General features: G+C 39.1%; 2 protein-coding genes across 3 annotated transcripts in view; one reads left to right on the top strand and one right to left on the bottom strand.

Moving 5' to 3' along the window:
• The window catches only part of RMC1 (regulator of MON1-CCZ1), a 54,414-nt gene extending 40,942 nt beyond the window's left edge, over positions 1–13,472 (top strand). For both annotated transcript variants that reach the window (XM_077135796.1, XM_077135795.1), the window contains exons 15-20: positions 11,273–11,392; positions 11,742–11,819; positions 12,146–12,250; positions 12,351–12,419; positions 12,507–12,732; positions 13,371–13,472. In XM_077135796.1, coding sequence (XP_076991911.1) covers positions 11,273–11,392; positions 11,742–11,819; positions 12,146–12,250; positions 12,351–12,419; positions 12,507–12,732; positions 13,371–13,450 — 678 coding nt within the window. In that variant the 3' untranslated portion in view covers positions 13,451–13,472. The remainder of the gene's footprint in view (positions 1–11,272; positions 11,393–11,741; positions 11,820–12,145; positions 12,251–12,350; positions 12,420–12,506; positions 12,733–13,370) is intronic.
• The window catches only part of NPC1 (NPC intracellular cholesterol transporter 1), a 49,358-nt gene continuing 43,783 nt past the window's right edge, over positions 10,843–16,417 (bottom strand). Inside the window, exons 23-25 of the mRNA XM_077135794.1 lie at positions 15,616–15,729; positions 14,695–14,857; positions 10,843–14,041 (exon numbers count right to left, since the gene is read on the bottom strand). Of these exons, the coding sequence (XP_076991909.1) occupies positions 13,959–14,041; positions 14,695–14,857; positions 15,616–15,729 (360 nt within the window). The 3' untranslated portion in view covers positions 10,843–13,958. The remainder of the gene's footprint in view (positions 14,042–14,694; positions 14,858–15,615; positions 15,730–16,417) is intronic.

Here is a 16,417-nt window from a genome sequence, read left to right as displayed (position 1 = left end):
CTAATTTTTTCTCATATTGCTCATTCATTGTTTTCCTGACGTCCTTTAGTTCTCCCTCTGCATTTTCCTTCATCTCCATGTGCATTTTTTATTGATTATTGATTAAACAATGAATGAGCAATATGAAAAAAAATTAATGAAACATTAAGATATCATTCCATTCTACATATACAATCAGTAATTCTTAATATCACATAGTTGCATATTCATCATTTCTTAGAACATTTGCATCGATTTAGAAAAAGAAAGAAAAAGACAACAGAAAAAGAAATAAAACGATAATAGAGGAAAAAAAGGTTCTACATACCATACCCCTTACCCCTCGCTTTCATTTACCACTAGCATTTCAAACTAAATTTATTTTAACATCTGTTCCCCCTAGTATTTATTTTTATTTCATATGTTCTACTCTTCTGTTGATATAGTAGCTAAAAGGAGCATCAGACACAAGGTTTTCACATTCACAGAGTCTCATTGTGAAAGCTGTATCATTGTTCAATCATCATCAAGAAACATGGCTCCTGGAACACAGCTCTACATTTTCAGACAGTTCCCTCCAGCCTCTCCACTACATCTTGAACAACAAGGTGATATCTACTTAATGCATAAGAATAACCTCCAGGATAACCTCTCGACTCTGTTTGGAATCTCTCAGCCATTAACATTTAGTCTCATTTCACTCTTCCCCCTTTGGTCGAGCAGGTTCTCTCAATCCCTTGATGTTAATTCTCAGCTCATTCTAGGATCTCAAATCACTCTGGGATTCATCGGGGCATCACTCTGGACAAACCAACAAAATCTCATGTCCTATCTGAGATTCCAAGTACTTATGACGTTCAATCAAACTATCTACATGAGTTATATTAGGAAATGCTCTAGTCAAAATATAAATTTTGTAACAAATAAACATTTTTTGCTTTAGTCTCACATAAGGTGACATTTTAAAGTATTATCATCTATTTTCAGCACCCTGCAATAATGACATTCCTTTGTTCTTCCTCATGCAAAAACATTTTTAAAACTTGTACATTGTATTACCAATCTACTCAGTCAATGCATCCTTCAGCCATCTCCATCCATTGGGCGTCATGTATAATGACCAAAGTCAGTAGTCCATCAACACTTTGAATTTTAGATAATTTCATTGTTCCCAAGAGAAAGATAACCAATAAACACATCTTTGCCAAATAGGAAATTTAAACCTCATCTTAACTCTTGTCCCTACCCCCATTATTTATCCCGGTGTTGTGGTATTGTTGATCTTTTCCTGTTAAACATAGCCCATAGCATGCAATAGCAGTTTTCCCCCTATATCCCAAACTTACACACTCTTTGTACAAGATTCAAACCTTTGCAGTAGTTCATACAAGAACCTATATTTGTAATGTTAATAAGTGGGACACGTGTCTATACAACACTATCCAATCATGTTCACCTTCAGTGAGTATGCTACATTTTTAAAAAGCTTATCCACATGTAATATACTATTTCCTTGGCTATGAAATAGAAGTTCCATTTCAAGAGTCAGAATATGCTCATTTTACAATGTCCCACCTTCTTGAAAATCTCCCTTCTTGGAAACTTTGGGTAATATTTTCCTCCATGTTTAAAGCCAAAAAGATTTTGGGAGGAAGTAATGATATACAGAAAAGAAGCTGCAGGGCATTATCCCAATTTGATCTGCAGTACTCTTGTAAAAGTGGAGACTCTGTCCGAGGTTTGCTTTTGTGATCCCCAAATTCAAAACACCTGCTGACTCTTTTTTTCTCCCACCACATCTCATTCTTAGGCAAAGATAAGTTATCAACAATTTATATTTTAGAAGAATCTTAGGACTAAAGATTAATCCAGTAGTTTTCATTGTCCCTTTTGTCACTCAAGTGTTTGTAGCGGTTTCTTTATTATTCTAATGAATTTTATAGAAAATATAACATTTCTCCCTCAATCTAAATCATAGTATGTATTTTAATTTGAAAATAATCATCTACTTCTGAATAGAAGATGTATGTAAGTAGTCTAGTGCTGGCTAATGAAATAATTATGATTTAAAAGAAATAAAACTATAGTTGACTGAATATTGTCAATGGTTTTTATTTATATTTGACATTTTGAAATAAGGGATAAATGAATATATTCATGAGTACCACCTCAAAAGTGCAGACCAATACAGATGTTGTGAATGAGTGATTAAAGAAAATCTTTAGTCGAGAGGGTATCCTGGAGGTTATTCTTACGCATTAAGTAGATATCACCTTGTTGTTCAAGATGTAGTGGAGAGGCTGGAGGGAATTGCCTGAAAATGTAGTGCTGTGTTCCAGTAGCCATGTTTCTTGATGATGATTGAATAATGATATAGCTTTCACAATGAGACTCTGTGAATGTGAAAACCTTGTGTCTGATGCTCCTTTTAGCTACTATATCAACAGAAGAGTAGAACATATGGAATAAAAATAAATACTAGGGGGAACAAATGTTAAATTCAGTTTGAAATAGTGGTAAATGAAAGCGAGGGGTAAGGGGTATGGTATGTATAGTTTTTTTTTCTCTATTATCATTTTATTTCTTTTTCTGTTGTCTTTTTATTTCTTTTTCTAAATCGATGCAAATGTACTAAGAAATGATGAATATGCAACTGTGTGATGATATTAAGAATTACTGATTGTATATGTAGAATGGAATGATATCTAATGTTTTGTTTGTTAATTTTTTTTAAGTTATAAAAAAAGTTTAAAAAAAAACTTGTACATTGTACATTTCACTATTATTATACACTCTAGGTATTCCTAGATTATACAATCTCGATCTTTAACATCTGTCTTTCTTTCTGATTTCATTATGTCCCCAGCCCTCCTCCCTCTATCATTCTCCAATGCAGCTTCATTCAGTATTGTGCTGTCCATTTCTGAGTTTTTGTATCCAGTCCTGTTGCACAGTCTGTATCCCTTCAGCTCCAATTACCCAATATCTTACCCTATTTCTATCTCCTGATGGTCTCTGTTAACAACGACATATTCCAAGTTTATTCTCGAATGTCAGTTCATATCAGTGAGACCATACAGTATTTGTCCTTTAGTTTTTGGCTAGTCTCACTCAGCATAATGTTCTCAAGGTCCATCCATGTTGTTACATACTTCAAAAGTTTATTCTGTCTTAAAGCTGCATAATATTCCATCGTATGTACATACCACAGTTTGTTCAGCCACTCATCTGTTGATGGACATTTTGGCTATTTCCATCTCTTTGCAATTGTAAATAATGCTGCTATAAATATTGTTGTCCAAGTGTCCGTTTGTGTCTTTGCCCTTAAGTCCTCTGAGTAGATACCCAGCAATGGTATTGCTGGGTCATAGGGCAATTCTATATTCAGCTTTTTGAGGAACCGCCAAACTGCCTTCCACAGTGGTTGCACCATTCGACATTCCCACCAACAGTGAATAAGTGTGCCTCTTTCTCCACATCCTTTCCAGCACTTGTCATTTTCTGTTTTGTTGATAATGGCCATTCTGGTGGGTATGAGATGATATCTCATTGTGGTTTTGATTTGCATTTCTATAATGGCCAGGGGCATTGAGCATCTCTTCATGTGCCGTTTGGCCATTTGTATTTCTTCTTCTGAGAAGTGTCTGTTCAAGTCTTTTTCCCATTTTGTAATTGGATTGGCTGTCTTTTTGTTGTTGAGTTGAACAATCTCTTTATAAATTCTGGATACTAGACCTTTATCTGATATGCCGTTTCCAAATATTGTCTCCCATTGTGTAGGCTGTCTTTTTACTTTCTTGATGAAGTTCTTTGATGCACAAAAGTGTTTAATTTTGAGGAGCTCCCATTTATTTATTTCTTTTCTCAGTGCTCTTGCTTTAGGTGTAAGGTCCATAAAACCGCCTCCAATTATAAGATTTATAAGATATCTCCCGACATTTTCCTCTAACTGTTTTATGGTCTTAGACCTAATGTTTAGATCTTTGATCCATTTTGAGTTAACTTCTGTATAGGGTGTGAGATACGGGTCCTATTTGATTCTTTTGCATATGGATATCCAGTTCTCTAGGCACCATTTATTGAAGAGACTGTTCTGTCCCAGGTGAGTTGGCTTGACTGCCTTATCAAAGATCAAATGTCCATAGATGAGAGGGTCTATACCTGAGCACTCTATTTGATTCCATTGGTCAATATATCTATCTTTATGCCAGTACCATACTATTTTGACCACTGTGGCTTCATAATATGCCTTAAAGTCAGGCAGCGTGAGACCTCCAGCTTCGCTTTTTTTTACCTCAAGATCCTTTTAGCAATTTGGGGCACCCTGCCCTTCTAGATAAATTTGCTTATTGGTTTTTCTATTTCTGAAAAGTAAGTTGTTGGGATTTTGATTGGTATTGCATTGAATCTGTAAATTAATTTAGGTAGAATTGACATCTTAACTATATTTAGTCTTCCAATCCATGAACATGGTATGCCCATCCATCTATTTTGGTCTTCTGTGATTTCTTTTAACAGTTTCTTGTAGTTTTCTTTGTATAGGTCTTTTGTCTCTTTAGTTAAATTTATTCCTAAGTATTTTATTCTTTTACTTGCGATCGTAAATGGAATTCGTTTCTTGATTTCCCCCTCAGATTGTTCATTACTAGTGTATAGAAACACTACAGATTTTTGAATGTTGATCTTGTAACCTGCCACTTTGCTGTACTCATTTATTAGCTCTAGTAGTTTTGCTGTGGATTTTTCAGGGTTTTCGACGTATAGTATCATATCATCTGCAAACTGATAGTTTTACTTCTTCCTTTCCAATTTTGATGCCTTGTATTTCTTTTTCTAGTCTAATTGCTCTGGCTAGAACTTCCAACACGATGTTGAATAACAGTGGTGATAGTGGACATCCTTGTCTTGTACCTGATCTTGGGAAAGTTTTCAGTTTTTCTCCATTGAGGATGATATTAGCTGTGAGTTTTTCATATATTCCCTTTATCATTTTAAGGAAGTTCCCTTGTATTCCTATCCTTTGAAGTGTTTTCAACAGGAAAGGTTGTTGAATCTTGTCAAATGCCTTCTCTGCATCAATTGAGATGATCATGTGATTTTTCTGCTTTGATTTGTTGATATGGTGTATTACATTGATTGATTTTCTTATGTTGAACCATCCTTGCATACCTGGGATGAATCCTACTTGGTCATGATGTATAATTCTTTTAATGTGTTGTTGGATTCGATTTGCTAGAAGTTTGTTGAGGATTTTTGCATCTATATTCATTAGAGAGATTGGTCTGTAGTTTCCTTTTTTTGTAATATCTTTGCCTGGTTTTGGTATGAGGGTGATGTTGGCTTCATAGAATGAATTAAGTAGCTTTCCCTCCGCTTCAGTTTTTTGAAGAGTTTGAGCAGGGTTGGTACTAATTCTTTCTTGAATGTTTGGTAGAATTCACATGTGAAGCCATCTGGTCCTGGACTTTTCTTTTTGGGAAGCTTTTTAATGACTGATTCAATTTCTTTACTTGTGATTGGTTTGTTGAGGTCATCTATTTCTTCTTGAGTCAAAGTTGGTTGTTCATGCCTTTCTAGGAAGTTGTCCATTTCATCTACATTGTTGTATTTATTAGCATAAAGTTGTTCATAGTATCCTGTTATTACCTCCTTTATTTCTGTGAGGTCAGTGGTTATGTCTCCTCTTCCATTTCTGATCTTATTTATTTGCATCCTCTCTCTTCTTTTTGTCAGTCTTGCTAAGGGCCCATCAATCTTATTGATTTTCTCATAGAACCAACTTCTGGTTTTATTGATTTTCTCTATTGTTTTCATGTTCTCAATTTCATTTATTTCTGCTCTAATCTTTGTTATTTCTTTCCTTTTGCTTGCTTTGGGGCTAGTTTGCTGTTCTTTCTCCAGTTCTTCCAAGTGGACAGTTAATTCCCGAATTTTTGCCCTTTCTTCTTTTTTGATATAGGCATATAGGGCAATAAATTTCCCTCAGCACTGCCTTTGCTGCATCCCATAAGCTTTGATATGATGTGTTTTCATTTTCATTCACCTCGAGATATTTATTGATTTCTCTTGTAATTTCTTCCTTGACCCTCTGGTTGTTTAAGAGTGTGTTGTTGAGCCTCCACGTATTTGTGAATTTTCTGGCACTCTGCCTATTATTGATGTCCAACTTCATTCCTTTATGATCTGAGAAAGTGTTGTGTATGATTTCAATCTTTTTAAATTTGTTGAGACTTGCTTTGTGACCCAGCATATGGTCTATCTTTGAGAATGATCCATGAGCACTTGAGAAAAAGGTGTATCCTGCTGTTGTGGGGTGTAATGTCCTATAAATGTCTGTTAAGTCTAGCTCATTTATTGTAATATTCAAATTCTCTGTTTCTTTATTGATCCTTTGTCTAGATGTTCTGTCCATTGATGAGAGTGGGGAATTGAAGTCTCCAACTATTATGGTAGATGTGTCTATTTCCCTTTTTGCAGTGTTTGCCTCACGTATTTTGGGGCATTCTGGTTCAGTGCATAAATATTTATGATTGTTATGTCTTCTTGTTGAATTGTTCCTTTTATTAGTACATAGTATCCTTCTTTGTCCCTTTTAACTGTTTTACATTTGAAGTCTAATTTGTTGGATATAGCTACTCCTGCTCTTTTCTGGTTGTTATTTGCATGGAAATATCTTTTCCCAACCTTTTACTTTCAACCTATTTTTATCTTTGGGTCTAAGATGTGTTTCCTGTAGACAGCATATAGAAGGATCCCGTTTTTTAATCCATTCTGCCAGTCTATGTCTTTTGATTGGGGAGTTCAATCCATTAACATTTATTGTTGTTACTGTTTGGGTAGTACTTTCTTCTACCATTTTGCCTTTTGTATTTTATATGTCATATCTAATTTTCCTTCTTTCTGCACTCCTCTCCACACCTCTCTCTTCTGTCTTTTCATATCTGTCTCTAGTGCTCCCTTTAGTATTTCTTGCAGAGCTGGTGTCTTGGTCACAAATTCTCTCAGTGACTTTTTGTCTGAAAATGTTTTAATTTCTCCCTCATTTTTGAAGGACAGTTTTGCTGGGTATAGAATTCTTGGTTGGCAGTTTTTCTCTTTTAGCAATTTAAATATATCATCCCATATCTTCTTGCCTCCATGGTTTCTGCTGAGAAATCTACACATAGTCTTATTGTGTTTCCCTTGTATGTGATGGATTGTTTTTCTCTTGCTGCTTTCAAGATCCTCTCTTTCTCTTTGACCTCTGACATTCTGACTAGTAAGTATCTTGGAGAACATCTGTTTGGGTCTATTCTCTTTGGGGTGCACTGCACTTCTTGGATCTGTAATTTTAGGTCTTCTATAAGAGTTGGGAAGTTTTCAGTGATAATTTCTTCCATTAGTTTTTCTCCTCCTTTTGCCTTCTCTTCTCCTTCCGGGACCTCTACAACACGTATATTTGTGCACTTCATATTATCATTCAATTCCCTGAGTCCCTGCTCATATTTTTCCATTCTTTTCCCTATAGTTTCTGTTTCTCTTTGTATTTCAGATGTTCCATCCTCCAGTTCACTAATCCTAACCTCTGTCTCTTGAGATCTACCATTTAGGTTTCCATTGTTTTTTTTTTCATCTCTTCTACTGTATCTTTCATTCCCATAAGTTCTGTGATTTGTTTTTTCAGACTTTCCATTTCTTCTTTTTGTTTATTCCTTGCCTTCTTCATGTCCTCCCTCAATTCATTGATTTGGTTTTTAATGAGGTTTTCCATTTCTGTTCTTAAATTCTGAATTAATTGTTTCAGCTCCTGTATCTCATTTGAACTATTGGTTTGCTCCTTTGACTGGGCCACATCTTCAATTTTTCTGGTGTGATTCATTATTTTTTGCTGGCATCTAGACATTTCATTACCTTAATTAGTTTATTCTGGAGATTGCTTTCACTTATCTTACCTAGGGTTTTCTTGCTAGATGAGTTTGTTGTCTATCTATTCTTTGACCTTCAGTTCAGTTTTTTCTGGGCCTCTAGCTTAAGTTTTGTTTAACAGAGGGTAATTTTTCAGTTCTTGTTTTCTTGTTTCTTGTCCTGCTTGTAAGGTGCCTTTTCCCTCCCCACCCTTAGGAGGGTCTACATAGGTATTACAGATTCCAACTCGGTTTTCCCAACCTAAACTGGCCTCCTATCAGGGGGAAGGAGTCACCTGCATCAGTTTTCCCTGAGGGTGAGGCCCAGCAGGTTGAAAGACTTTCCTGTGAAGTCTCTGAGCTCTGTTTTTCTTATCCCACCCAGTATGTGGCGCTTGTCTGCCTGCGGGTCCCACCAGCAAAAGATGTTGTGGTTCCTTTAACTTTGGCAGACTGTCCCTGCTGGGGGCGTGTGGAGACAGAGGAGAGGTTGTAGGCTGGTTTTAATGGCTTCAAATTGCCAAGCCCTGGGTTCTGAATTCCTTGAGAGAGGGATTCCACCTGAGTTGCATTTCACTCTTCCCCTGGGGAAGGCTCAGGCGGGAGACAGCCCTGAAAGCAGTCCGTTGCTGCCTATGCCTGGGGCAGTTGCAGCCCGAGTAGTCCCGTCGCTGAATCCAGAGGCAGCCAAGCCTCCGTAGAGACAGCCACAAAAGCCTTTGTTTCGTCCCCTTTCCTCTTTTTTGGTTAGCCCAATAAGCGACCTCCGCCTTGACCAGTTTCGCTTGAGCTGGGGGCCTATTTTTAGGAGTCAGAATTTGTTTATTAATGCCACAATTGGTGTTTGGTTGGACTCAGTCCCTGCTACTGTTAGAGTCTCTTTCCTTTCCCTCCGGGAAGCCGCCTGTGGGGGAGGGGCACCAGGCGCTGGCCGCCGGCCGCCGCAGCTTGGAGAACTCACGGTTCCGGAGACTCGCAGCCGGTCCAGCTGGTCCAGACTGGGGTACGCTGTGTGTGCAGTCACTATCGTGGCTCCGGGAGCTGTTCTGTACTGTTTCTGGTTTTTCAGTAGTTGTTCTGGAGGACGAACTAAAACGCAGACATTGCTAAGCTGCCATCTTGGCCCCCTGTCCATGTGCACTTTAAAGATTATTTCTTTACAGACTTTGCTCGGTATGTCCACATTCTTGTATTCATTGGTGGTGTTTTCTGTATCTTTATCCTCTTCCTTTGGATGGGCCATCATTTCTTATTTCTTTATCTTTCTTTCTTTGTCTCGTTGCACACTGTACATTTTAATATTTTTAAATGTTGACCCTGTGATATTCCTTGGGATGTCTGTTTCTTGGTTTTGTAAGCAGCTGGTAATAAGACAAATTTTCTTGAGCTTCAGCCCTCTTGTCAGGAAGGTCTGCCCAATGTGAATGCCGTGTGCAGGGTTTTCCCTGCTTTCTGGGTGTCTGTCTTGTCTCACACTTTTGCTTATTGGTTTTTTGGAGTTCTTCTGTTTATAGGAGTTTCGCTGTCCCTCTGCTTCCCAGGAGACAGACCACCCTCTTCTAGGTATTTAAAGCTAGCAGCCCTTTGTCCCAGACTGTCTTCCCTTTACATCCCTTTTTGTTGTCTTCTACTGCTTTTGCCTAGAGGGCAAATTCTGGGAAGAGGGTCGTCCCAGAGAGGACTTTCTCAGCAAACATATGGCTGGGAACCCATGAAGGAGCACAGACTGGCTCCAGAGTACCCTGGAGAGATTAGGAAGGATGCCAAAATCTTCTCCATTGACTCCCTGAAGTTGAGCTTTCCTGGCCTGCTCAGCAAATGCAGCCTTTCAGCTAACTATTCCCCTCAGCTCTGAGGAAGCCGTGTCATTAAATCTCTCCTGCCTGTGCCTATCTGGGGAGTACTGAAACAATAACTGCCCTTAGGTATGGGGCCCAGTGATCTGAGTTAGCTGATCAGAAGCCATGATCAGTGATTGGCTGTGCCCACCCCACTCTTGGGGAAGAGGATTTTTATGTCCCAGTCACCAGCAAGCTAGCCAGGCGCTGGACCCTGCAGTGACCTGCTGTGAGGGTGGGGTGGGTAGCCGCTTCACAGGGAGCAATTTGCAGTTCTTTACTGTAATTTATCTCTCTTCTTCCCATCCATCTCTGGATGCTGTACAGTGTTCTTCTGGCCTCTGGTTTTCAAGAAATTTTTTTTCAGACAGTTCCTGTTGTTTTGGCAGAAGGACAGAGTGTTGGTGCTCCCTACTCCACTGTCTTCCTTGGAAGTCCATTTTCTGTTCCTTTGTAGGATGTAATGACTATGAAAATACGACTTATCCTGGCATTGAGTGTCCTGTTAAGATAGCAATGATTAAATATAGCACTATGTTTTTCATATAGTAAGGCGTGAAATGTTTGGTGTGAAGGAAAAATTAACATGGCTTATTACTAGGTTCTTTTAAACTATTAGTTCATTAGATCTTTCAAAGCTAGAAAGGAGAAGCACTTAGGACGAGGGAACAAAGTATTCACTTTGAGGATCTGATTAGTCCTAAGGCTAATAATGGAACTAATTTTAAATAATAGTCCCCTTGATGTAAATTCTAGGACAAGGCTGTTATCCTTGGAGCATGTCTCTATCCCTATTCTTGTCAGAACAAGGAACAGAGTTCTTCTCTCCCAGCTCCTTGGTACTGCTGTTAGTATACTGGGCTGTGGAAATCACTAGGTGTGACTCCCAAATGGCATTTTCTGTGCTTTCTTACACTGGATATTAGGCAGGCTGCACCCCACCACTCCCGCACAATCTGCAACCACTCCCGCACAATCTGCATTTTGACAGAATTGGTGCTTTAGATGCACATTAAAGTCTGAGATCTAAATTGCTTTAAAAAGTTAGGTAGTTTTGTTGGGATCTTATATTCCCAACACATACTATTTTCAGTAATACTTGGGGAGCTCTTGGTTAATATTTTAAAAATTCAGATATGGACTCATTTCAAGAAGTATTCATTTATTGTAGAATCAGGACTTCATGAAACTATAACACAGCAGGTCATTTCATTTTTATTAGGTAACAAATGCCCAGAGAGTCACTGATTATGAAAACTAGAGAAGGAGCTATTTTAAAAGGTTAAAAAAAAGTATGCTGTATCTTAAGAGAAAACCAAGACTTTTGCTTTTTTAGTTCCATCCACCATGAACAGTGGGAGTATTTTCAAGATGATCAACCCTGATTTCCTAAAACTCTTCCCCAGGCACCACAGGACAAATTGTTCTATCCACGCAGTGAAATGAGTATCATTCTTTGTTCAGATCTCAGGTCTGCAGCATATAGGAATTCAGTCTTCCTGGATTAACTGTCAGTGGCACCATTTACCTAAGGGGATGGCTCTGACCACAGTACCTGCTTTCTTATTTTAGGCAGTAGAGGCAGGGCAGAGCCGAAGCAGTCCACTTCTAAAAAGGCCCGTGCGGACCCAGGCTGTCGTTGATCAGTCTGACATGTACACCCACGTCCTGTCGGTGTTCACGGAAAGGAAGGTAGGTAACAGCTCTCTCTATCTTCGACTGGACTAAGACTTCTCAGAGGTCTGTTTGAAGGGACTGGGGAGAGAAGTCTAACCCATAATGGGATTAGGATAGCTGGGGTTGTCTTTGGGGAGAAACTAATGCTAACAAATTGGCTGTTAACACTCAGGCCTAAAACAATACAATAATTGCTTTGGGTGGGGGGAGGGGTGGTTCTGGAGGGATTTGTGCCAAACCAACTTAATAGGACCTGGGAACAGTTTAATGTGGAAAAAAGGGAGATGGATAAATGTGGAGATGCTTGTAGTTTCCTTTGTAATTCTTATGTGTTTATAAGACCACTTTTTCTTTTTCTCTCTAGGAGATGCCTCATAAATTTGTGATAGCTGTACTGATGGAATACATTCGCTCTCTTAACCAGTTTCAGATTGCAGTACAGGTAGCTTCAACTGAGCATTTGTCACCCTGTTAGACAGGCAGGCTTTTTTTTTTTTTTTTTTTAAATAAAAGCACTGTCATATTTTATAAGATGATCGTCTTTTATATGCTAAGAGATTCTGTATACCTGGCTCAGAACTTTAAGGGGTTATTTGATGATCACCGCATTGTCTTCAGCTGGGATGAGCTGTATAGTATGAAGTTGGGTTCTTTCACCTGCACATTGAGAACAGTTGTCTTCATAACTGGAAATTTTACCCTTTTCCTTTCTTGTTCTTGAGGTTGAGCAATTTGGAAATGTTCTTTATTTTCTGCTTTTGTCCTCAGCATTACTTACATGAACTTGTTATCAAGACGCTCGTCCAGCACAACCTCTTTTATATGCTTCATCAGTTCCTACAATACCATGTCCTCAGTGACTCAAAACCTTTGGTATGTATCCCTTACCAGACTTTTACCCTTAAAAGTGATTAAAAAGGTAACATTTTAGCCATCCAACATACTGAAGCTAGTCTAAAAATTTGCCTTTCAGGCTTGTCTGCTATTATCCCTAGAAAGTTTTTATCCTCCTGCTCATCAGTTATCTCTGGATATGTTGAAGGTAAACTCTGTTACTAAGTTTCTCAGACTACATAAATGCCTGTTTCTGTTGCTTGAATTGACCTGGAGTTCTCTCCCTTACTTCTAGAGACTTTCAACAGCGAATGATGAAATAGTAGAAGTTCTTCTTTCCAAACACCAGGTATTAGCTGCCTTACGGTTTATTCGGAGCATTGGTGGCCATGACAACATTTCTGCACGGAAATTTTTAGATGCTGCAAAACAGACTGAAGACAACATGCTTTTCTATACTATATTCCGATTTTTTGAACAACGAAACCAGCGTTTGCGAGGGAATCCAAATTTCACACCAGGTACCATAGCAAAACAGCATTGATAGCTGCAGGAGAGAAGCATGGGATGCTGCCTTTTGAGTTCTGAGTTAGCTTTTTCTTTTCATAAAAATTCATAATAGTTTGCCTGACCCCTACCCCATCATTTATAGTTGATTGATTCTGGTATGCTGTGACAATCTGAACAGTCCTTAGGAAGTCATGGCGGATGTGTGCTTTCGGTAGGACACTCAGGACATGATCCAGGCAATCTGGACCCAGCTCAGGCCAAGCAGCTGACCTTGGAATATCCTTTTCTGAAGATTCAGGACTAGTACTGGAAATAGTGGCTGACGGCTTTAACTGGCTGGGGGCTTATTAGAATAATGCTAACTCTTATCGTTAAATAGTTATGAAATCTAAGGCATCTTCTGTGAGATGAGGAACATATAACTAATTAAACCCTATATGATAGGTCTCTGCTGACTCTAGCTCAGTGCTAGGGCTTGTGAAGTTGTTCCAGGTAATTTTGCAATGGCTAAAAGCTTAGGAAAAATTATTTTATTACAGGAAAATAAGTTAAATCTCAGTATACACACCTATGAGCTGCAAACTGTTCATCTTGTTTTCTTCCCTTTTTGTGATGTCTAATTGGTGACTGAATCTCCTTTCCTTTATAGGGGAACACTGTGAAGAACATGTTGCTTTTTTCAAACAAGTTTTTGGAGACCAAGCTCTAATGAGGCCTACAACCTTCTGAAATTATCTGCTGTTTTTTTTTTTTTTACAAACATGTACAAAGTTAATTTATTGCATTAATAAAGCTCTTTAAACTACAAAATATTATAAAGTATATCTGTAGCATCCTCAAATGTTATTAAAAATATGATATAGAACTTATGTGATGGCTTACTCCTAAAAAAAAGGAGCAAAATTGCATTGATTGGCCTTTAAAAACCGTCAGAGAGCAGGCCATGTATGTCCCCAACAATATATCTTACAGTGTGCCAAAGAATTGTTCCCCTCCTGGAAATTAGGAAGCGGCTTTAGTGTCCTGGGGTTGCCTTCAGTTTTAATTTTAGTAATACTGCCTCATGAGTCAGACTGGCATTCCTGAGTTTAAAAGCATGATGTCCGAAGCGGCTGCTGTTAATAACCTGATGTTTGTTAACATCTGTGTTCAGCATGGCCTTGAGACTGCAGCTCCTGTCCAGTGGCACACTGACCAGCCCTCAGACAGAGGTCAAAGTCACTGAGGTTTGTGAAGGCTAGAAATTGAGAAGTCGTTCTCGCTCTGCACCTTTGTAACGTTCTTGAATGGTAGAACATCTGGCTTTATTTATTGACGGCCCTGTGAAGGATTAAAAAAACAACTGTATTGAAGGTAGTCTGTTATAGTTTGAAACTGAACTACTGTTTTTATCCACCAGACATTAAAAAACAAAACAGAAAAACCTCCTGCCTCAACCTTCCACTGCAGTGCTTCAACTTTTAGTTACAAGGCTGTAAATCAAGCAAATTTATATTCTCCTTTTGAGCATGGGGCATTTATGTAAGCTGACGTGGCCACTGCAGTGAAAGGATCCTCGTTTCAAAATAAGGTAGAAGGAGCAGAGCAGCTCTTTGCTAAGAACAGTGAATCAGTGAGGGGAGTAGAAAGCTGTCCTGCCACTGCTGGCGTTCTGGCCTGAGTGCAGACCGACTCCTGGTCATTCATCTCTTCCCGTACTGATGGGAAAACCCATTCGAGGTCTGACACAAGGGCCTTGTTAAACAGGCAGGTCAGGCCTCAGCAACAGCAATTTACTAAATGAACTAGCTTGGACAATCATGAAGCTCCTGAATAGTTTTTTCTCTTAGAAAGGAGTATCTTTTTACATCCATTCTACTTATCAAATGACATTAATAAAAGTTAAAATACTTGGCAAGGATATCTCACAATTCCATAAATTTCCCTATGTAATGTTCTTCCCCCAGTTTCACCCCTTTAAAAATAACTCTTACCTATATAACTGAGTAAGACAGGAAGGAATATTAATCCATGAGTAGCTCCCAGTAAGACCATAGCCAAATACATCCTGAAGTAAAATATCTGGAAAATTTGAGATTTGGCAAAGGCCAAGACCACAATCCCTCCAAATTTTGTTAGCGTTATTCCACTGAATACCTGAAAAAAAAGATAAAGTATCAGGAACCACTTCTATTACATAATTGAACCCTTCCTCACACAGGCATTAATTAATATTCAAGGTCCAAAGTAATGGGGCACTGAACCCCAGCTTTCAGTTACTAAGGAGGAGTATTTAGTTAGAAAACTAAAATTACATTACTTGCTCATGAACCTGGAATAATTTAAAAGATAGGCATTATATCCTATATAAATCTGATATTCTGTTTCTAAATTGAGTAAATCTACATTCTCAAAGGAAAACTTATTTTAAATATCTTAAGTTGTTATGAAACAAAAACTTTTAATATTTCCTATCATGAAAAAGCAAAACTTCAGACTTGATGTGAATCAAGATGACATTCCAGATCTTATCTAAAACTTGCATACTGGATTCTGGAACATGGTAGCACCCTTGCTTTTCAGCCCATATTGCTGGTGTGTATTTAAATGAAAAATACATCCAGGTCTCAAATCTAACTATTATTACTCCCCTGCTTTAAGCCATACTGCCCCGAAAAAGGGTTTGCACAAAAATCCAATTCTAAAAGGATGTACAGGTCTTTACATGATGGAGCTATTACATGAACTGCCTGAAAACTCAAAATCCTTAGGGGCTACTTTCTAGAAAATTAAAGGATCCAAGTTCTGTGTTAAGGACTGAATTTTAAAGCTCCTTCTGGGAGGTCTTTGGTGGCTGGGCTGGCTGGGCTGGCTACTGGGTGGAGCTGTGTGTGGAGCTGTGTGCTGAGCCTCACCGAGCTGCCCATGTGCGAGAGCGCCTCCTCCGCCCGCTGCACGCGGCTTCCCTTGGTGCTCATGGTGAACGCCCTCGTGATGTGGCTGCAGAACTCCACGGAAATGCCACAGCTCTGAAACAAAGGGATAGTTCCTTTACGACTGCTCTTTACTGGCTGAAATCATCAGGAGCCACCCTGTTCCCAGGATGTGTGGTTACCGGGCACTGTGGGTGCGACTGGAGCCCTAATTGGTCTTGCTCCAGTTTTCTACAGCCTATCTGCCGTCATTAGGGGTGACCCCACTGTGCTGGCACAGTGTCTGAGGTCTTCAGTTGGACCTCACTGCCACTCTACTGAAGGAGAGTTAACATCTGTAAGGACAGATGCACTGGTTTCTGTTTTCCATGGGAACCATCTCTGATTATACTCATATCCATGAGATTACATTTAAAGTACCTGGCAATTGCATGGGAGGAAAAAGGCACTAGAGAGCCCCAAAGAGGGTGGAGACAATTTTTCTAAACAAAAAAATGGACATCTTGCTCCAGGGCTATTTGCTCTGGTAGTCCTTTCAGGATAGTCAACGAAAGGCCAGATCCCCAAGCTAATGCACATCACGTTTCCACTGTCAGTTTCACCAGGAGCCACACTACTATGGATGCGAGTAAAGAACCAAAGAGAAACCAAAGTTCTCTTCATATCCTGACCCACCCCGCCCTCCTACCACCACGGGCACCGAGGGCCGGGCTTGGTGTTTTGCCCCATTGGAAGGTTCATGTGGAATGGGACCAGCAGAGCATTCGGGAGGAGGTGAGAGTGG

The sequence above is a fragment of the Tamandua tetradactyla genome, chromosome 18, assembly GCF_023851605.1.
Source record: "Tamandua tetradactyla isolate mTamTet1 chromosome 18, mTamTet1.pri, whole genome shotgun sequence".
NCBI classification, from domain to species: domain Eukaryota; kingdom Metazoa; phylum Chordata; class Mammalia; order Pilosa; family Myrmecophagidae; genus Tamandua; species Tamandua tetradactyla.
This window is presented reverse-complemented; position numbering and strand designations above follow the sequence as displayed.